Source organism: Giraffa tippelskirchi, chromosome 13, assembly GCF_054371585.1.
Source record: "Giraffa tippelskirchi isolate mGirTip1 chromosome 13, T2T-mGirTip1v1.2.pri, whole genome shotgun sequence".
NCBI classification, from domain to species: domain Eukaryota; kingdom Metazoa; phylum Chordata; class Mammalia; order Artiodactyla; family Giraffidae; genus Giraffa; species Giraffa tippelskirchi.
The window spans coordinates 39,377,936-39,400,340 of NC_137287.1; the positions used below are offsets into that span (position 1 = coordinate 39,377,936).

At 42.4% G+C, this 22,405-nt stretch overlaps 2 protein-coding genes across 7 annotated transcripts in view; one reads left to right on the top strand and one right to left on the bottom strand.

The window, feature by feature from the left end:
* Positions 1 to 22,405, top strand: part of LOC145531813 (ferroxidase HEPHL1-like) — a 54,980-nt gene that overhangs the window by 15,895 nt on the left and 16,680 nt on the right. Inside the window, exons 1-3 of one of the 4 annotated variants that reach the window (XM_081555350.1) lie at positions 15,589 to 15,799; positions 16,021 to 16,100; positions 17,285 to 17,424. The exons of 1 other annotated variant lie outside the window; for it this stretch is intronic. In XM_081555350.1, coding sequence (XP_081411476.1) covers positions 17,365 to 17,424 — 60 coding nt within the window. In that variant the 5' untranslated portion in view covers positions 15,589 to 15,799; positions 16,021 to 16,100; positions 17,285 to 17,364. Of the gene's footprint in view, positions 1 to 15,588; positions 15,800 to 16,020; positions 16,101 to 17,284; positions 20,475 to 22,405 lie in introns of those variants that run through there. 2 more of the 4 variants (XM_081555349.1, XM_081555351.1) reach the window with 2 other exon arrangements.
* LOC145531817 (uncharacterized) lies at positions 18 to 15,279 on the bottom strand. 3 transcript variants are annotated; one of them, XM_081555377.1, is made up of 11 exons: positions 15,190 to 15,279; positions 14,653 to 15,102; positions 14,395 to 14,456; positions 13,019 to 13,106; positions 10,333 to 10,361; positions 10,133 to 10,238; positions 7,488 to 7,736; positions 6,361 to 6,443; positions 1,743 to 1,894; positions 1,215 to 1,472; positions 18 to 182 (listed from the first exon to the last, which is right to left on the bottom strand). In XM_081555377.1, the coding sequence occupies exons 3-10, from the start codon at positions 14,452 to 14,454 to the stop codon at positions 1,349 to 1,351; spliced, it is 891 nt and encodes a 296-aa protein (XP_081411503.1). In that variant the 5' UTR covers positions 14,455 to 14,456; positions 14,653 to 15,102; positions 15,190 to 15,279; the 3' UTR covers positions 18 to 182; positions 1,215 to 1,348. The 3 variants fall into 3 exon arrangements, with proteins under 3 accessions (XP_081411503.1, XP_081411502.1, XP_081411504.1); XM_081555376.1 differs by lacking the exon at positions 15,190 to 15,279 and adding an exon at positions 15,103 to 15,162 and having other exon boundaries at positions 18 to 185; positions 14,653 to 15,059; XM_081555378.1 differs by lacking the exon at positions 15,190 to 15,279 and adding an exon at positions 15,103 to 15,159 and having other exon boundaries at positions 14,653 to 15,059.

Below are 22,405 nucleotides of genomic sequence, written 5' to 3' on the forward strand. Positions count from 1 at the left end.
TGTGTCCATGTTACCTGCCATCATCTTGATCCACTTTCCTTAAAATGCTGTCATCATTCACGTGCAGCAGATCATCAGTCAGTGAATTGGTCTTTTCAAATATTGGTGCAATCACACATTCTTCTGGTGTCCATTTGTCATTGTTCTTTTTCTTTATCTCCTTCCTGGGCACGCCAGGATCGCTACTTTAAAAAAATCCACAAAAAAGCCAGTGTTTTAAAAAACAATTCTTGTAACAAGTCCAACTCTTACCCATTTTAAGTGATCGATTAATTCACAAAACAGTTATGAAGTACCAACCATATGCAAGATAACAATTTCTTCCTTCAAGCACAGATATACAATTATGATATAATATGTAAGAGTTGACATATGAAAGTGATAAGTGAAATAAGAAAGCCTTTACAGAAGAAGTGAAGAGAGGAGGTCAAAAGGAAGAGAAAAGCGAGAAATCATTCTACTAGGAGATTAGAATGTGAGTACACAGATCAGGCACCCGGCATCTAGGTTGTTTCCTAGGAACCTGAAAGGAAAAGTACAAAACACATGGAAGAAAGTAGAGAGATGCATCTGGAAAGACACTGGGAAGAACCTCAAGGGCTACACTAAAAACCTGGAGTCCACTGGCGAAACACAATGGTTCTTAGACATGGGAGTCATAATTAGATTTTCACTATATTTTTTGTTATGCTTTTAAATACAGTAATGTTTAATTTAGGAATTTCCCTGGTATTCCAGTCCTCAGGAATCTGCCTGCTAATGCAGGCGGCACAGGTTCGATCCCTGGTCAGGGAAGATCCCACATGCCACAGAGCAATGAATCCTGTGCTCCACAACCACTGAAGCCAGCACCCTAGAACCCACACTCAGCATCAAGAGAAGCCACCACAATGAGAAGCCCAAGCACTGCAGCTGCAAAGAACCAGTGCAGCCAAATAAATTAAAACAAACAAACAAAAAACCTCAAAGAAAAAAGTAACAATTTAGATGATTTTTCAAATGACATGTGGCACATCCACCATGAAAGAAGAAATCAAATTTAGTGGGGTGGGGGGCAGTTTACTTGTAAACCATCCACCTGATGGGGTGACGTCAGCATCATGGATGAAAGGGGGGTGCTTCATCAGGTCTTCAAATGACATGTGGCACATCCACCATGAAAGAAGAAATCAAATTTAGTGGGGTGGGGGGCGGTTTACTTGTAAACCACCCACCTGATGGGGTGATGTCAGCATCATGGATGAAAGGGGGGTGCTTCATCAGGTCTCCTGCCACCAACAACGATTTGGCCTCCATCCACGGACACACTCAAAGTGGTAGGAGGAGAAAACTGCCAACCAAGAGTCCTCTATCCAGAAACGTTGTCTTTCAGAAATGAAGGAGAAATAAAAACTTTCCCAGACAAAGCAAACCTGAGGGAGTTCATCACCACTAGTCCCGCCTCATAAGAAATGCTGAAAGAAGTCCTCAAACTGAAACGAAAGGATGTTCATTAGTGACAAAACAAATTTAAATATACAACACACTGGTTAAGGCAAGTATGCAGTCAAATCCAGAATACTCTAATACTGTAATATGGTGGTATGTTAACAAAGTAACTAGTATTAAGGCTAAAGGACAAGAGTATTCAAAATAACTATATCTCTAGTAAAATTTGTAAATCACAAACATTAGCTCAAGTTACAAATTATTTTACAAGAAAATAACAAATGACCTACTGTTAAACATTGATATAGGCTTACCTATCAGAATGTTTATTCTCCATAGCAGGAAACTCCTGCTTGTGATTTCCTTCACTCTTTCTCGGCTGAATCAATCGAGTCTCATCAGCAGCATCGCACACGCTGTCTGATGCTTCCACTTCACTACTTTTGTGCTTCTTTTCTTCTTCAACCTTTAGTGAAAGTTTGACACTAAGGATAATTGCTATTACTTACTTCTCAAGACTCTGTTTTCAATTTATTATTTGACTCTGGCATTTGCCCTGATTTTAGGTGATAAAAATATTTTTGTGCTTACATGAATTTTATCACTTACAAGTCACTGAAATTTTTGTAAAATGTGCTTCTGTTTGAGGGAAAGAAACAAAATTCCCAAAATTTCAAGAAAGGCTTTCTTAATATGATACAGTTATTCACATCCACTCTTCCCCATCTGACTAGCAGAGATGGACAAGTAAAAACACACAACATCTGTCCTCTTCGGTCTTTACCACCTGGATTTTCCGTTATACAGTCAGATGTAGGGGATGTGACACCTTCGTGCCTCAGAAACAGAAAGGAAACTTTCTTCTTTCTGCACTAAAGCTATTCTTTCCTCACTGCCTTTTTCAATTCTTTTTTCATTTGGATCCAGGAGATAGCAAAAACCTGATGGTGTTCACTGAAATATATGAACCAAAGTTTACCAAAACACAAGCAGCAGAATGAAACTGAGGAGTTGTTAGTTAGCGTGGAATTCTGGAATATAAGTAATGCTTCCCAATTCCACATTCAATAACCATCAAGTTTTATAGCTAGAGGGTATAGAAATAACTATCTACCTTTGCCCCACTATTTACCAATAACAGCTTTAAAATCAAAAAAGTTTAAATGATTTGTTCAAAGCCCCTAAAGTGGCATTCCCTAACATTTTATGGTACCAAAAGAGATGATACAATTCTGTAATCTTGAATCTGATAAATTACCAAAAGAATTCCTCAAATGAATCAGGGAAGTTAAAAGCGTGACTTTGGGCAAGGAATTTAATTCGTTAGTTGGGGGTAGGGTTCATTCTCCTTTTTCTTTAAAGGAGAAGAGCTACAGATTTACACAAAAGACCTACTACTGAAGAAATAAAAATCTCACAGCATCTCAAACCTCAGTTTTTTCCTTTGGAGATAAACATTTGATTTTTTTTTTTTTCCCTCTTTTTTTGCTGAGGGTTTATACTACCTATGGGCTTCCCTGGTGGCTCAGATGTTCAAGAATCTGCCTTCAATGCAGGAGACCTGGCTTCGAAACCTGGGTTGGGAAGATCCCCTGGAGAAGGGAACGGCTACCTACTCCAGTGATATTCTGGCCTGGAGAAATCCATGGACAGGGGAGCCTGGCCAGCTACAGTCCATGGGGTCGCCAAGAGTCAGACACGACTGACCAACTCTCACACACATTACCTATGTGACAAAATCACACATGTCAAAACTTACTACATTTTAGTAAACAACATAATGAAGAGGTCTCTCTCAAAAGAAACATCTGAGAGTGGTGATTAAAGCATATGTGGGAGTACATGTATCTGTTATTAAAAACATCCTGAAGTGGCCATGTTGGACATCTAAGTGCCCAGGGACTGAGGAAAGCAGAGAAGATCACACATAGTCAACCACAATGAAGAGATTAGAGGGAATACGTGTTTATGTCCCTTCTCTCAGTTTCTGCTTTCTTCCCAGTCTATGGAAATGCAACTTATATTTAATCTAACAGAGTTAAAAACAACTGCAAAACCCTAGCTGATCATACTTCTTAAGCACTTTCCTTGGTGCTTAGGAGGTTACATGGTATGTAACTAAATGAGTTTCCCAGTCCATATGAAAGACTGACAGAGACAGAATTAGACTGATTGAAGGACAAAAGCCATGAAAACAGTTTCCTGAATTCCTATTATTTAGATGGCAGAAATAATCTGTTTCTACACAATTACCTATTTAGATGACCCCACTTTATTCATAAGTAGAAAATCAAAATGGACCAGATCATCCAGAAAGGGAAAAACCAAAGCAAGAGAAAATGAACCTCTACCTCTTTTGGAAGCTGAATTTTCTCTTTTTCCAAAGCCTACAACACTACTTGTAACGTGTCTATTTCATTCTTAAACCTCTGCATATCCTTCTGTAATTCTTCATTTAGATACACTTTGGATGCTCTGTGACTATTTGGTAGAGAAGAATTCCCATTTTCTCATTCAGGTTATCATCACTAGCACTGCAATTATCTGCATGCAGTAGCTTCTGGAACCAGTCCTGTATTGGTTTGCTTTTCTTATCAGTATTTGTAAGGACAGCAGGAGTACCGTGACTTTTTATTTGAATTACGTGTTTCATCTTACCGGAGCAGACAAGCCACAGACAAGACTGATGTGTCTGTCCGATGTCTAATTTCCGATTCGTGGGATTTTGCCTCACATTTTCTGACATTTGCCTATCAAACTCTTGGTCTTCTTTCACTTCAAATGTAACTACCTGGTCCCCTACATTTTTATTTTCTGCGTTATAAAAACTCTCATTTTTGATAAACACATGTTCAATATCTAGTTTATCACTTTCAAGGTCTACTTTATTTTCACTGAAACAAAGCTCTGAAGATGACTGACAAGCATATCCCAGGGACCCATAGTTTATTCGACGAAAAAACATTTTTGAAACTGGGTTCTTTTTGTTCAGGACATACTTGGAATACTAGAGAGACAGATACCCCAAATGCATCTTTCTCCCCACAATCAGGTATATTATTTGTCATGTTAGGAGGTATTTCCTTTCTGTTTGCTCCTTTTTAGGGTGATCATGTAGTGGCTTCTCCTCAGGACAAACGATCACTTTGTATTTCTCACAAATTTCACCTAACTTCTGCTTTAACTCATTTGCGATGGTTTTGACTTATCTTTCCATTCTAATTTGCCTTGTTTGATCCACAATTTCTCATACCTCTCCATACAAGGAGGCCCTGAACATACAGATCTGTCCTGTCTACCACATTCCTTATTCATTTCTGGTTCTTGAGGCAATTTTTGCAGCTGCGAGAGTGGAAGATTAATTGGGTTGATTTGATTTTCAAATGCCTTTTCTGTCAGCGTACATGTGTGCAAAATAACATAATCCTTAACTCATCCAGTATGGATAAAGAAAAACCAGAAAATTATTAAAAATTCACTGTTAAACTTCTTAAATTATATGTAACTACTCACAAATCACCAGATCACAACTAAGAAGTGAAAAATAACTTGCCTTACCCGAAAATAGGAGAAAAACATCAACTCACAAACCCAATTTTGTCACTGTTTGATTGAATTAAACAATTCATACATGTTAAATCAATCAAAAATGAATCAGATGATTTTTAATGTTATAAACGCTTCTTCCCTTAAAAATATTTCACCTCACTATACCATATATAGGGAGTCCCTACAGCATGTCTGTTAAGGTTTTTGGTTTTCTTTTTTAAGGACTAATATCTGGAGAACAGACAAACTTTATATGACCAGGAGCCAAAATCAACGAACACCAATCAGAAAGAAACCAATTCCTACATTTTAATGCAAATTACATATTATGATAGTGTTCTACATCGATACATATTACCTGCTTACATTCAGTTATGTGTGTGCTCAGTCCTGTCTGACTTTTTGCGACCCCAAGGACTGTAGCCCACCAGGCTCCTCTATCCATGGGGATTCTCCAAGCCAGAAGACTGCAGTGGGTTGCCACACCCTCCTCAACCCATGCCTTCCCAACCCAGGGATCGAACCCAGGTCTCCCACATTGCAGGCGGGTTCTTTACTGTCTGAGCCACCGGGGAAACCCAACAATACTGGAGTGGGTAGCCTATCCCTTCTCCAGGGAAATGCCCTGACCCAGGAATCAAACCGGCGTCTCCTGCATTGCAGGCAGATTCTTTACCAGTTGAGCTACCCAGGAAGCCCCTACAATCAGTTATATTATGTTCTAGTATTCACCAAAGAAAGTGGATAAAGCATTTTTAGTAATATCTACTGATTTCCCACCCTGAAATGAAATAAATTAGAAAGTTATTATTTGTACCCTAAAAACAACAAAGGTCCAATCTAGAAGGTTCGATTCTCTTAATAAGCAACTGGGATGATTCTGTGACCCCACTCTCTCCCTAAATGTTCATCCCTAAGTCAATTATGCCGAGATCACAGGCAGAATCAATCTTTCACTTGGCAGCAGTGACTGGCGATTTCAACCTTGAGCCACTGGGAATGATTTCTCTTTATATGTATCTAGGTCAGGGGCCATCATTGTCCTATTGTTCATAATTTCAACTGCTTAATCTTATGATTCAGTATTTGATATCATCTTCTTAATCATATAATGAAGTTATACAAACGGAAGAAGTAAACAAGTCAGGAATTTTTTTTCCCTCAATTCTAAAGATGAACTATAAATTATAATAGATTCTAACAGTATTTTAAGTTTTAAAATTAAAGTGCTATAAAAACTATTAAATTATTATCTATCAATTCTAAAAGGGTAATTTTGAAAGGCAATTTTATTTGTTATGGACTCTGTTACACACTGTATTGTGTTGTTAAAGCATAGAAAATGGAATTAAACCAGAAATTTAAATGTCTAGTTTTACTTACCTTGGAATGGTTATTTTTATCTCCATCAAGTTTTTCTTGTTCTTCCTCCAATATCATTTCCAAGTCTATTTCTCTTGACAAATCTGCATGTTTAGTTAAAATTACTTAGAATATTTAGACAAAAGACACAATCTTGATTTAAAACACAGATGTAAAACATTGTATCAAATGACAGCTTCAGTTGATCTTAATCTTCAGATGAATATTTACTTCTTTAAGAAATACTTCCAATGATCAAAAACTTCAACAAACCATTTGGGAAATACCAGATGTCACCAGGATACAGGCACACAAACAGCTCATTCATGAATTCATCCAAGCATCAGTGGAAAAAAACCACCAGAAACCAAACAAAATTTCAAAATACAGGACAGACCTATTAAGTCACAGTATACTCTCTTCACTACTTCATCACAGTACCTTTTTAACAACACGCCAAGCTTCAACTGCAATATTATTCTTGGTTTACAAAATCCCTCTTACTTTTTATGCTTTTATCAATTCCTTAATCTGAAATGCTTCCCTGTACTCTTCTGACAAATTACTTTTCATCTTTTAAGACTCAACCTGCTTTGTGAAGTTGTCCTTGATTACAGCTATCTTTCCCCAGATAAACAGGTATCTCTTTCCTTGTAGCTACCTTAGGACTTTATACATCTTTCTAGTGTATCTTAATAGATTTCTCTAGTGATAGATATACATCTAAACTGTAAATTATTTCTTCACATGTCTATCCTCTTGGCTTCTAGACTGCAGAGGACAAGCTGTTAAAAATCCCCTTAGTATAAATATTCTTTATTTACCTTTTTCAATAATTATTTGTCTACCTAGGTCTCACAAAGCATCCCCGAGGTCTAAATATAATCCTGCTATCCACTCTCAGCTGTATGCTAAACACTAGCCTAAACGAACTTGCTTCCTCCAAGCTGTCTTTGTTATTTATTATATTACTATGGTCAGAGGGAGAATGCAAACACCTTGCTAAGAGGTATTGTTTGGCTGTAGGTTGCATAAAAGGAGTCAGCACAAGGTAGATTTTGCCACAAAAGCTAATTCGGAACCGTGAGAATGATGGTAAGGCCGTGCCCGGGTGGCGCATGGCTGAGTGCCCTGGGCTTCTGCATTACCTTGTTTGCTTTCTCTGTTTTCTGGCAGCTGAGACTGGCACAGGTGATGGGACATGGAATTCCCTACCAGAAACACTGCTGCATTTTTCATCTTTTCTCTATCTATTAAGGTCTTCTGTCTGAATTCTGTGGATCTTGACTGGTTTTTGGTCATTGATTGTGACAGCAACGGACACTGATCATCAACTTTCAAATACCCAGCTCTTTGACAAGTCTCATTATTGAGGCTCAAACTAGTCGAATCCCAATCTGAAAAATATGAAAACAAAGTCTCCATTTATCAGAATCTGAGTAAAAATACAACTCTTACTACCTCGTACAAAGTCTTTCTTCAGAGAGTCAGTTCCACATCCTCCTCTCCCCTCAAACTCACTACTCCTCCAGCTACTCTATCTTACATGTCACTGTCATTCATGAAGAGATGTTAACTAGCGTGTCTCATTTCTTCTACTTTTTAATTTTCTAGTATTACTTGATTCACTCAATCTTTATTACATACTCTGTATTTCACAAGAACTTTATTATTGTTTTCCTTCAACATAGAAATATTTTATTAACAAAATTTATCTCTAATTTATTTTATGTTTAATTTTGCACGACAACAGTGTGCGTTCTAGAGACCACGGTTTTAAAAACACTTTTAATGAATGATACTGCTTTAATTAATGGTAGAAACCTAGACAACCTATTAAAAAGCAAAGACATCACTTTGCTGACAAAGGTCCGTATAGTCAAAGCTCTGGTTTTTTCAGTAGTCACATACGGATGTGAGAGTTGGACCATAAAGAAGGCTGAGTGCCAAAGAATTTACGCTTTCAAATTGTGGTGCTGGAGAGACTCTTGAGAGTCTCCTGGACAGGAGATCAAACCAGTCAATCCCAAGAGAGATCAATCCTGAATATTCTTTGGAAGGACTGATGCTGAAACTGAAGCTCCAATACTTTGCACAAAAGAGCTGGCTCACTGGAAAAGCACCTGATGCTGGGAAAGACTGAGGGCAGGATGAGACGGGGAGGGCAAGAAGAGAAGGGGGTGGCAGAGGATGAGATGGATGGAGCGCAGCGCTGATTCAATGGACAAGAACTTGGGCGAACTCCGGGAGATGGTGAGGAACAGAGAGGCCTGGCATGCTGCAGTCCATGGGGTCACAAAGAGTTGGGCACAACTTAGCGACTGAACACCACCATCATCAACAACTACTTTAATTTCAATGAGACGGTCTTTCCTCAATGTACAAATATCTTCAGAACTCATTTTTAAAGGCTTGGATAAACATCATAACCTGGAGAAGGAAATGGCAACCCACTCCAGTATTCTTGCCTCTTGCCCAGAAAATCTCTTGGACAGAGGATCCTGGTGGGCTACAGTCCATGAGGTTGCAAGGGTTGAACACAACTTAGCGACTAAACAAAAACATCATAAACTTATATAAGAAATGATAGCCTTGTGTGTGACTGCTTGTTTCCATGTGAAAATAGGTAAGTCTAAGACCACACTGGACCCAAAGAGCACAGAGGGCCACGAGACAGGAATGAATACACCACAAAAATATTTTCCTCTTTTTCTAAAAAAACTAAAACTGTCAGATCTAAATTTCTTAAGAGAAGTCAAAAAAGCAAGCAAGAAATGTAAAAGTGAGACTTAAAACCCTGTGTCAACACAAGGGCCCCTTTATCATTTCACATCCAACCACTTCAGTGGTTTAAAACAGTGGCCCTCAAGTGTCCCCTCAGAATCGCTTAAGTCCAGAGGCCCATTGGATCAGGGGGTCCAAGAGGTCAGAACTATTTTCACAACACCACTAAACATTACGTCCATTCTCATTCTGTTCTGAGGGCACAGTGGAGTTCTTCAGAGACACGATATGTGACATCATAACACTAACGACTAATGGAATTAGCAACTAGATTGTGTGTGCTTGTATTTTAAGTTTTCAGTTTTATTTTCCAATATAGTGAACAACAATAAACTTAAAGTTCCTTGGGATTCTCAATAATTTTTAGAAGTATAAAAGGATCCTAAAGCCAAAAACTTGCAGAATCGCTGTTTTAAAAGATTATGTCTATCGAATCTAAGGTATGATTACTTCCCCTACTTCTAATAATCAAAGACACAACACACACACACACACACAGTCTGCTAATCAAAACATCTGATTGGCCTACATTCATCTGTGTAACAACACCAAAATGAAATAATTATAAGCTGAAAAACAACTGACATATTAGCAAGTGAAGCTTTACTCTAGGTAAAGGTCAGAGTTCAAATAAGCATTTTTGGACACTGGAAAAATCTTAGGGTCTAATAATTAATCTCCGAGAATTCCTGAGAGTATAGAGATTTCAAACTGAGAACTTAAGAGTATCGAAACATATACAGAAACATCTTGAGTTCAAGCTTACATTTTAAACATTTCTTGTTCGTATGCTTATAAATATCTTAGAGCATGGATACCAACAATAACATTTGCCTTATGTACATCCAATTCTCAATTAAATTTGCAAAAAGAAGTCAGGAGTACGAAGAGCTAACATTTCAAATATTTCAGTGTCCCTCTTTCCAGAAGGGACTTCCCTGATGGCTCGGTGGTAAAGCGCCTGCCTGCAATGCAGGAGCCAGAGTTAAGTGGGTATCGCAAAATTTACCTGAACTAAATGTTTGTGAATCCTTCATTCCGACTGTGTTGTTAGGAACAGAATCCTTCATTCCGACTGTGTTATTAGGAATAGAATCTTTTACTCCGACTGTGGGCTGAATGGGTTTGGAAATAAGTTGATTAATAAATAATGTACATATGATACAATCTACAGTTTGTAATTCAAGATAAAAGCATAAATGTTTTTACCTTCAAGTTAGGATATTTCTCAGGAGAGTCTAAAAGGCAAAAGGGACACAGAGTTAATTACATGTAAATATGAAAGCCAGCTGTACATCCATGCAGAGTTAGTACCGAGCAGCATCCTCGTGCTCAGTCTTGACACTGAATACATTCGGTTTCAGTGTCTTGTTTTTAGGGGGATGTTAGGACACCAGCAAGACAGACTATGAATCCACTATAGATAGTGAAGAAAAAATAGGAATACAGGTTTACCAAAGCATGCAGTAAGATTTCAAAAGTAACATTATGTTTTCAATGACTTTAGAAAATATTAAAGAGCACATAGACTAATGCGAACATGTTGACGGGGAGAAAATTAATCTTAATCAGAGGAGCAAATCGTGACCCCAAGAAAATAAATGTGAAAGCTGATGGTAAAATGCAACAGTATAAAATACAGCAGTAACATTTACACCATTATACTACAAGTATTTAACATGTTCTTCAATCTGTCCAGTCATTTAAGAAGTGCACAGTTGGGATGACAGTTCAGTTGAATGTATAATTCATTTCTCATCGAAGAAAGAGGAATGAACTGATTAGCTCGAATATACACTTATAGAAAAACGGTTCATAAAAATATTCATTTTTTCCCAAACCCATGTGTGCTACTGGTATGCCTGCCTGTCTTGGCTCCTCTAGTTTAGCCATCTTAAAATTTCTCAATCCACTCATGCAAGAAGGCAGATAAGACATACCTATAAAATAATGTACCATAAATTCTCAATATTGAAATATAATTATCAAAAAGGAAATAATAAATTTAATTGCCACAGAATTATTAGATGTTAAAAATCTTGCACATTTTAAAATCAGTATAGTATTTATTGAAAATAACAATTCTAGCATTTAGAGAATGAACCCTGTCCATCTGTTTTGTTTCAAAACTTAGTTTGGTTGGGTACATCATGCTAATGCTTAAAAGGATTTCATTTAGAGAATGAACCCTGTCAATCTGTTTTGTTTCAAAACTTGGTTTGGTTGGGTACATCATGCTAATGCTTAGAAGGATTTCTGTGAAACAACTGTCAAAAAATCAGTTATCTTAAAGAAAAAAAGTCAATTCCTCCATATTCAAATTAATCTAATTTGAATAACAAATACCAGTACAACATATATCTTTGACGCCTATAGTTACTTGGAGTAGCTGGTGTTGACCCTACTTCTAGCACCCCCTCCTGCCTCCGGCGGCGTTATTGGAACGACAATGATCTTATCTCTTTTCAGTGCAAATACACTGAAGCCATCCATCTAGAAGGAATTCTCTCAAGTTTCCTCATCAATTTCAAACTCGCCTCCCTAAGGCCTGACTTTCCTCCCTTTGTCCTTTCACTAGATTCTCTCCTCTCCAAAGGGTAATCTCTGGATCTGTGGTCTTAATTCTTCTCCCTTTACATTCTTTCTATGGATCCTCTCCACCACTTCTTTTTCCCTCTTTGCCTAGCAATGGTATCTTACACCTGTAATTGCTTCAACTGCAACTCTTTGCTTCCCTCTGGCTATAACCACGCTCGGAAAGAAAAACAAAATAGTGCTTTTCCTTGATCCTGTTCTGTCCCGCACTATCCAATGATCTTCTTACAGATTTCTCTAAACGCAAGGCTACACCTTTGCTACTCGGAGAGCTCGTTAGAAATGCAGAATCTCAGACCTCGTGATCAGCATGTGCACTTCCCACAAGGTCCCCAGGGAACTAATTCCAATTTCAGAAACTCTGGTCTACACAGAGTCTGCTTCTACATTACTTCAACTTAATTTGTTCTCTGAAATCCTAGCCTCAACTTCCTCACTCTAACACTTCCCCCCAAACTGAAACTGCATTACAAAACTGGAAACTTTCCAGTGGAGTCTCTATCAGGCTGTAGGTTCCTTGGTCTCCCTATCACATCCCCCGCTCTCTCCTTCTTTCCAGTTCTCTCATTTTGGCTTATGTGACACCATCCTATAAAGCAGCAACATTTTGTATGACGTCAATTTGCAAACATTTACAGCTGAGCACCTATGCCCATGTTCTTCCACAAAGGATAACACACAGAGCTCTGCATGCCCAGGGACCTCAATCCTGAATGCTTTCGTAACAATGAGGAAAACAGAAAGAGGGGGAAAACTTTGCTGTTCTTCTCTGACAAGTTTTGGTGCTGGAAGCTCACTTCATATTCACTGTCCATGTCAAATCCTCTCTCTTTCTCTAAAGACTTATCTTACTTATGGCCACCTTCCCCACAGGCCCTTGCTTCCTTTTCCTCATTTCTTCCCTGTACCCTACGCCTCTCTCATCATCCATTCCCTCTTTCCTCTTCTCGACCTTCCTTTGGTTGCAGAGTATCTTGAAACAGAGCTAGTAATTTTTTCTTTTGTCATGTGCCACGTGGAATCTTAGTTCCCTGACCAGGAATCGAACCTCCACCCCTGCACTGGACAGTCTTAACGTCTGGACCTCCAAGAAGTCCAGAAACTAATACTTTAGCTCCTTAAACTGGATTCTCAATTTAATCTGTGGCTGACACCTGATAAGATACACAATTTGCCTCCTCTTCTCGTCTTTTTCCTCACTACGCATCTGACAGGTGGTTTGTTTTTTTGGCCTGTTAGAATATTCCCATTTTAAGTCAATGTTCTGTCAAATAATCTTTCTATAAAATACAGTTCTTACCTTCTACTTGTCCATTTAATGTATTTCTTCCACTTTGACCTCCAGATAAATGACCCACAAACTTCTGTGGAAGGCTCTCAGAGATACTCTGTGAAAATGAATATTGAGTTGCATGAAGATTTCCTAATGCCTTTTTAAGAAAATACCCTACTTTAAAAAACTGCCTACATTTAACTCAGTTAAGACAGGTTTTGCCAAGATCTCACAGCTGCTAAATGACAGAACCAGGATGCTGACTTCATACACTGCTGACTCACCAGGCAGTGGCTGCCAGCATCGAAGACATCAGGCCCTTCTCATCTCCTTCCATAGCTGCCACCTTCAAACAGGGCATCGTTTCTTTATGCTATTTCAAGTATGGCTGCCATAAAGGTACTCTGCCCTGCTCCTTAAGTTTAGTCGCTCAGTCGTGTCCGACTCTTTGTGACCCCGTGGACTGTAGCCCGCCTGGCTCCTCCATCCATGGGATTTTCCAGGCAAGAGTACTGGAGTGGGTTGCCATTTCCTTCTCCAGAGGATCTTCCTGACCCAGGCATTGAACCTGGGTCTAACACATTGTAGGCAGACGCTTTACCGCCTGAGCCACTAGGGAAGTCCCCCTGCTACTTACACAATCCAGAATGGTTTGTGCTTATTAAAACATCGCTAAAGAAAACTGCTGTTATTATAACCCCACATATTTGTTACTATTCCCCATGTTTTTGCTTCTCTTGAAATGTTTCTTCCAGATTAACCTGACAATCCAAACACAGTAACACTTCCAGGTTTCAAGCACTATCTTGTGGTAAAAAACCACAATTCAAACTGTTTCTCTCTGACCCTCTCTAGCAGTTTTACACATGCATATGTACCAAAGAAACATACATTTGGTTGGGAAATTGGGATTGACAGATACACCCTACACACTATCGCGTATAAAATAGATAACCAATAAGGACCTACTGTATAGCACAGGGAACGCTACTCAATATTCTGTAATGGCCCATATGGGAAAAGAATCTAAAAAAGAGGTGATACACACACACACACACACACACACACACACACACACATATAACAAACATTTTGCCATAGACTGACCTGAAATAATGTTTCAATTTTCAGGTAAATGCAACTTCAGAACTCAAAGGGATTCCTTATGACCTCTAAGCCTTGGTTTCTGTACTACACTGATTTCATTAGGTGAATTTTGCAAATGAACAAAAGTGTACTCTGTGGTAGTATTTAGCACAGAATTATTTTATTCAATATAGGTTAAAAGTAAGAAAAAAGTTTTGAGGAGAGAATGCAAAGGTGAGAAAGTCACAGCATCTCCCGCTTTTATGTTCTTACATCACTTGGGGCTTACATTTCAAAATAATAATAGAAGACAGTACCTCAGAATCCCAAGGTGATTCTATATGTTCCTCTTCTCCCAATTCTACAGCTGACATCATATCTGTAAAATGCAGTCACAGATACATTAATGAGAACATTCATTACTATGAATTTTAAAGACATATATAAGTCTATCTCTATCCACAAATATTTCAATAAAATAAAGTAGTGGAAAAGAATTTCAGAGGGTTGAAGCATTTTCAGGAAGAAAAACTTGGTAGTAAGTAGCGATGTAGTAAGTTGTGAAACACCCTTACATGGCCATCTTTTGTGAAGATGTTGAAGCTGAAGCCCGCGCGCACAGCGGCTTCGAGGACGTGCGGCGGCAGGGGGCGCTGAGGAAGTGGCGGCGACCCCCGCGCGCGCGGGAAGCCATCGAAACCGACTTGCCCACAGCCACGGAGTGGAACCACAGGCACACACGCCATCCCGCTTGCGGTTGTGCAGCTCCAGAGCAGCGGCCCCGGGAGGCGCCCGCCCGCCCCCGCCCTCACGGCGCCCCGTCTCAGGCAGCCTTCCCTGGGCCGTGCAGGGCAGCTCCCGGGCCGGCTCCACGGCCTTCTCGCAGAACACCGCTCACGCGCCGGGCGGAGAGCTTAGGCCGGGCCTCTGCGGGGATCGGCGGCGCGCAGGGGTCGTGTGAGCGGCGAGCACAGTCCGGCGCCTGGGGGGCGGGGGTCAGGTGAGCGGCGAGCGCGGGTCGGCGCCTGGGGGGCGGGGGTCAGGTGAGCGGCGAGCGCGGGTCGGCGCCTGGGGGGGCGGGGGTCAGGTGACCGGCGAAGACGGGTCGGCGCCTGGGGGGCGGGGGTCGGGTGAGCGGCGAGCACAGGCCACCGCCTGGGGGTCGGGGGTTGGAGGCGCCGGCCTGTGCTCGCCGCTCACCCGCCCCCCGCCCCCCAGGCGCCTGCCCGGCTCGCCGCTCACCTGACCCCCGCCTCCCAGGCGCCGACCCGTGCTCGCCGCTCACACGACCCCTGCGCGCCGCCGAACCCCGCAGAGGCCCGGCCTACGCTCTCCGCCCGGCGCGTGATTGGTGTTCTGCGAGAAGGCCGTGGAGCCGGCCCGGGAGCTGCCCCGCACGGCCGAGGGAAGGCTGCCTGAGGCTGGGCGCCGTGAGGGCGGGGGCGGGCGGGGGCGGGCGGGGGCGGGCGGGGGCGGGCGCCTCCCGGTGCCGCTGCTCTGAAACTGCACAACCGCGAGCGGGATGGCGTGTGTGCCTGTGGTTCCACTTCGTGGCTGTGGGCAGGTCGGTTTAGGTGGCTTCCCGCGCGCGTGGGGATCGCCACTTCCTCAGCGCCCCCTGCCGCCGCACGTCCTCGAAGCCGCTGTGCGCGCGGGCTGCGCGGAGGGCGTCTCGCTCCGGTGACGCGCCGAGAGACCGGAAGACGGGCTACTGGAGCTCAGGTACGAGTTACACTGGGGAGGTGGGGACGGGGTAGCCCGGTAGACCCGTTAGGGCCGCGCCCTGAGGGCTGCGGTGAGTGTAGCCCCAGCGGGGAGCCGGCCTTGCGAACACCCGCCCCTCCCCGCCGGGGAAGAGCGGGCAGCAAGGGGTCTCTGGGGCGGGAGGCTTGCTCTTCAGTCCCAAGGCATTTCAGAGGCGCGTGGGATTACTCTGTGTTTAGATAGCTGTCGCAGCGCTTGTGGCTCATCTGGTAAAGAATCTGCCTGCAGTGAGGGAGACCTGAGTTCAATACTTGTGTTGGTAAGATCCCTATCCCCGGGAGAAGGGCAAGGCTACCCACTTCACTATTCTGGCATGGACTGTCGCAAAGAGTAAGACTTTGCAAAGCGTCAGACTGAGCGACTTTCACTTCACTAATTAAGGGGCTTGCCCACTAATTAAGGGGCTTCCCTCATAGCTCAGTCGGTAAAGAATCCGCCTGCAATTCAGGAGCCACAGGAAGCATGGGTTCGATCTCTGGGTTGGAAGATCCCCTGGAGGAGAACATGGCAACACACTCCAGTGTTCTTGCCTGGAGAATTCCATGGACAGAGGAGCCTGGTGAGTGACAGTCCATAGGATCGCAGAGTCCGACCCGACTGAAGAGACTTTGCATGCACACATATGTGCAATACACAACCCACAGACTTTGTTGAGATCTTTACAGTGGGAAAACATAGCAAGGTACAGAACAACGTATGAAGTCTGGAGGAATGCAGGGTGGTGGGGTGTGCGCATGTGCATGGGTGAGCATGTGTGTGAGGTTGGTTGGTCCCAGGAAGAGAATGTAATCTCAAAGTGCCTTTAGGAGTCTCTGACTAAGTCTGGCCCTATGCAGCTCCCAGCAGGGTTTTTGTTTTTGTTTTTTTTAATTGAGAATAATTGCTTTACAATGTTGTGTTGGTTTGTGCCACACAACATGAATCAGCTGTAAGTATGCATATATCGCCTCCCTCTCGAGTCTCCCTCACCACCCTCTCCCCATCATTGGTCCCTCCAGGCCATCACAGAGCGTCAAACTGAACCCCTTGTGTTACAGAGCAGCCAGCTGGCTATCTATGCAGCACCAGCTCTCTATTTTACACAAGGTGGTGTGTATGTATGTCAGTGACACTCTCTCAATTCGTCCTGCCCTCTCCTTTCCCCACTGCATCCACAAGTCTGTTCTCTGTGTCCCAGCAGGGCTCTAGAGCAGTGGTTCCCAAGAGTGGAACATAGGCCAATGCTGGTCCGCCACATCTAAAGCCCCAGAGATGCTTTCAGATGCAGATTCCCGGCCCTGCTTTCACAAAGCCTGATGTAAAGGGCAAGCTCCCCAGGGAGATTCTGATCATAGCCAGGTTTGGGAAGCACTGCTCCAGTGCCCGCACCTCCAAATCATGCAGAAGCACTCAAGGTTTTCCTACCCTCTAACAACTTAAATTCCTGTTGCTTCTGATTTGCAGACACGGAGATATATTCATGAACCACACTGAAAACTGGATTGGCTCTCAGTACAAGAAAGTGGTTTACAGGGAATACACCAATGGAGAATTTGTGGAGATCAAAGCTTGACCGCCACGAGAGGAGCATTTGGCACTCCTGGGTATGGCACAGATCACAGCCGTGCACTGCCACACACAGACACAGACACAGACACAGACACACACACTGTTAGACATCTGCCCAAGAAGGCATGGAAGGAACAGAGTAGCCTGACTGCATTCATCCAAGGGAGACAGCTTTCTGCTCTCCCATCATCAGGGAGCATGCTGTGTGCTCAGCTCGCACCAACAGTAGCATAAGAAGACCAGCAGATGACGGGAATCCCTGTCATCCAGGCAGTCTAACCAGCACCTGCTGCCCTGAAGGTCCTTGGCCACCCCTCTGCTGAGCCAGGAAACTTTCATCTGAAACACCGATGCCTCAGAACAGCAGACAGAATGTTTGCATAGCTTCTCCAAGGTTCTCAGTCATCCATGGCCAGTGCCTTGACAACACACCATGAAAATCATCCTGACAAAAAAAGAACCTTTTACTTGAGAAGCAGTGCTTGGGTGAACAGCATGGATTCAGTTCCGGGGACCCTGACTTCCTGGCTGTCTCAGAACCGACTCCACCTGTCTGACGCCCTGGGCTGCCCAAGAGACCGGATAAGCTCTTCCTGCTAACTTTCCCCACTTGTTGTCTCTTGAGTATCACCCTGTCGTGAAGATGAGATCTTAAAGCAGAGACTAGATGACTTTTCCATATTCAAATGTACAAGGCAACTTATATAAATACTAAGGCTTTAATATGTTTCTTATTATCAAAATAATGTACCACACAATTATTAGATTCATCAATTATTAACCGCCCCATCCATCCTCACCATCTGCTAATATCAGCTCCCAAGCCTGGTTTTCATACCAATGAGTCATCTCCCATGGGAACATTCCTTCTTTTGAGTGTCTGAGTCAGAGAACAGATCTCTGAAGAACAGGTGCTGATTCTGCAGAGGGGGCTGGGCTCAATTTGGTTTGCTCAGGAAAAGGAAGCAGACCAGCAACTTCATCAGAGGCAAGCTCAGCACCACTTCAGTCGGGGGTGCATAAGGCCCATCTGTTCGTTCGCTGCAGATCAGGGAGAGGCTTGAACCCCGGAAACTGCCAAGACCTCAGGACAGGCACACTGGTCATCACTGCTCCCTGTGACCCACCAGGCAGTAAACCAGAAGGCATTCACCCCTTCTCACCAAAACAGCAAAGCATGTGCAATTTAAATGGTGATGAAAATTATTACATGTATGCACATACCCCGTCTGTAACTCTACCCCAAAACTACTTTTAAAAACATGCCTAAATTTTTCTTTTCTAGCTTTATCCTTAAAAAAAACAAAAAACTGTGCTTTTCAGACACTGTCTGATTCATACTAAATATTTGTTTTAAAGATAATAATGGGCCAACAAACGTTGGATTTATTTAGATCTTTATCGGTACAGTCCAGGACAGGTTCCAGGAGATTGGTTCCGGGAACCTCACGGGCACCAAAATGCTCAAGACTCTTGCAGTAAATGGCTTAGTACTGTTGGCCCTCTATGTCTGCATCCATGAATACCGACAGCCAACTGCATTTCTCAGGAAAGCATTAAAACCACAGTTGAACCAGTGAACAATGGATGAGTGTGGTCAGACTCTCAATTGTGAGTGTATCTCCCTGTGAACACAGTGTGCAGATACATCCCAAGAACCTCAGGGATCAGATCTGTGGTGCTTCCACTGGAAGTCTGTTTCCACCTCTCTCAGGTGATCCCTGTGTGAGTGATGCTCTGTCAGTGTGGCTGAGCAAACTGCATTTGTGCCTTGTTCTGGGGACCAAGGGGCACCTGTGCTGGATGAGGGCATCCCACGGCAATGAGGGTACAGACCTCTCCAGGGATGTTGTGTGCCGATTTCCACTGGCACTCATGCTGGTTGCTTCTAACAGAAATGTGTACACGCAACTTTCTGAAGAGTGCACGTCTCATGTAGGTATCCAAATACTGAGAAATAGCACTGGATGTTTGGACATGCATTAGTGAAATCACCATGTTGATCATAAATCAATATGTATATGTTTTAATTTTGTTGTCTTAGAAATTCCTTTTATACTCATTATTTCATTGCATCCTCACTATTATTATATCTATTTACCAGATAATGAGCAATTTTAAACTAACCAAAGGTTACACACGGGGCTTACAGTGGAAAGTCACCACGTGTTGTGGATACAGTTTTTCCTGGCGAGTATGTCTCAGCAGTAGTAAAAATTTAAGCATTTATTGAGTACTTACTAAGTCTCAATTTACTGAAATTAGCACTTTACATATGTTACTTTTTCTAATCCTTACTGTAACCCTTTGAGAAAGGTAATATTAAGACCATGTTACAGATAAGGAATTTGACTCAGGTAGGTTACTTGACTTACTTAAAGCCTCTCTAACAAGTAAGTGAAGGAGGCAGGATTTGAATCCAGATTGATCCAACTGCAAAACACGACATATTTAATGCTACCCAATGTCACCTGCTAGAGGAAATACACTAATAACAAGGCTCAGTTCAGTTCAGTTCAGTCGCTCAGTCATGTCCGACTCTTTGCGACCCCATGAATCGCAGCACGCCAGGCCTCCCTGTCTATCACCAGCTCCCGGAGTTTACCCAAACCCATGTCCATCGAGTCCGTGATGCCATCCAACCATCTCATCCTCTGTCGTCCCCTTCTCCTGCCCCCAATCCTTCCCAGCATTACGGTCTTTTCCAATGAGTCAACTCTTCTCATGAGGTGGCCAAAGTATTGGAGTTTCAGCTTCAACATCAGTCCTTCCAATGAACACCCAGGACTGATCTCCTTTAGGATGGACTGGTTGGATCTCCTTGCAGTCCAAGGGGCTCTCAAGAGTAACCTTTGTTTATTTTGTCAAATACTACCTACACATGAATTACACCAGTGTTGAAAAGAGCAACGATAATGCACACAGACCTGTGTTTTGCCTTTAGGCCCAATGATTCATGCCGAGGTGGGGGGCTCCATCCTGATCATATTTATGAACAAGGCCAGTCGGCCCTACTCCATCTCAGCCCAGGGTGTGGAGGACACGGATAGTGGGAAGCAGCTCCAAGTGCCCGTCACAAAGCCAGGTAACTTACCCCAGAGGTCTGCTCCATGCTGATGAGTACTCCAGGCTCAACTCCTTTCTTTTCTGATCTCTGAAGGGTCTTAGAAAGCTCATTGTAACATCATTACTCCAATATGTTCCATCTATTACCCCAATAAGAAATTACTATTCAGCCAATGACTGTTTATGGAGCTTCTAGAGCTCTATTAGAGACCTTAAAGGGTATTAAGACATAATAAGAGCTAGCACATATTGAATGTTAACCTTGTGCCAGCTTTTAAATTTAGAAAAAAATTTAAAAACTCACTTATTCTTATAATAACTCAGGGAGGTAGACACTAACATATTGCATTGAGCCTGATACCATTGATTATAATGGCCATCATTACTTTGTTATTAAAGAAAATAAAAAGTGCTGTCAGGACTTCCCTGGTGGTTGAGTGGTTAAGAATCTGCCTCCTAATGCAGGGGACCTAATTCAATCCCTGACCGAGGAGCTAAGACCCCATGTGTAACTAAGCCTGCACGTGGCCACTACCAAGCCCTTGAGCTCTGGAGCTCACGCACTGCAACAAAGATCCTGTGTGTTGCAACTAAGACCCAAAGTGGCCAAATAAATAAATATATTTTTTGCCAAATAAATAAATATATCTTTTAAATGCTGCCAATTAAACTTTAACATGCCACTGATGGAAAGATACATCTTGGCATCAGATATGCTAAACTGTGAAAATGCACATCGTGTTATTGATGAAATCTGGTGGTGTTATGTTCATTTAACAGGTGACTGAAGCAAAGAGAAGTAAAGAGTTCAGCCAGGACAGACATTAGTAATGGTGGAGCCCGTTTGACCTCAGGACCTGAGCTTTTAACCATGCATTTCTCTCAAGATGCTTAAAATTAGTTTGGAAGAAAAAAAAGACAAGATGAATCATTTCAGCATTACTACAGATTATGCATATTGAAATTCTAAGTGGTGAAGATTTTCAAGAATATTTCTGAGAGGGTTGATAAAATTTCAGAGAAAGAAAATCCATGAAGACTCGTTTAATTAGGAACAATTAGGAAAAGTTTTATAAAAGAGCTAGACCTCTAATTGTTTTTTTAAATTGAAGTATATAGTTGATTTACAATGTTGTGCCAATCTCCAAAGTATAACAAAGTGACTCAGTTATCACTTACATCACACATGATATCACTTATATGTGGAATCTAAACTATTGCACAGGGGAATCTATCTACAAAACAGAAACAGACTCATAGACATAGAGAACAGACTTGTGGATGCCAAGGCACAGGGTGGGAGACGGATGGACTGGGAGTCTGGGGTTACTTTAGTTCAGTTCACTTCAGTCGCTCAGTCATGTCCAACTCTTTGCGACCCCATGAACCGCAGCATGGCAGGCTTCCCTGTCCATCACCAACTCCCGGAGTTTACCCAAACTCGTCCATTGAGTCAGTGATGCCATCTAACCATCTCATCCTCTGTCGTCCCCTTCTCCTGTCCTCAATCTTTCCCAACATCAGGGTCTTTTCAAATGAGTCAACCCTTCGCATCAGGTGGCCAAAATATTGGAGTTTCAGCTTCAGCATCAGTCCGTCCAGTGACCACCCAGGACTGATCTCCTTTAGGATGGACTGGTTGGATCCCCTTGCAGTCCAAGGGACTCTCAAGAGCCTTCTCCAGCACCACAGTTCAAAAGCATCAATTCTTCTGCACTCAGCTTTCTTTATAGTCCAACTCTCACATCCATACATGACCACTGGAAAAACCATAGCCTTGACTAGACGGACCTTTGTCAGCAAAGTAATGTCTCTGATTTTTAATATGCTGTCTAGGTTGGTCATAACTTTCCTTCCAAGGAGTAAGCGTCTTTTAATTTCATGGCTGCAATCACCATCTGCAGTGATTTTGGAGCCCAAACAAATAAAGTCTTTCACTATTTCCATTGT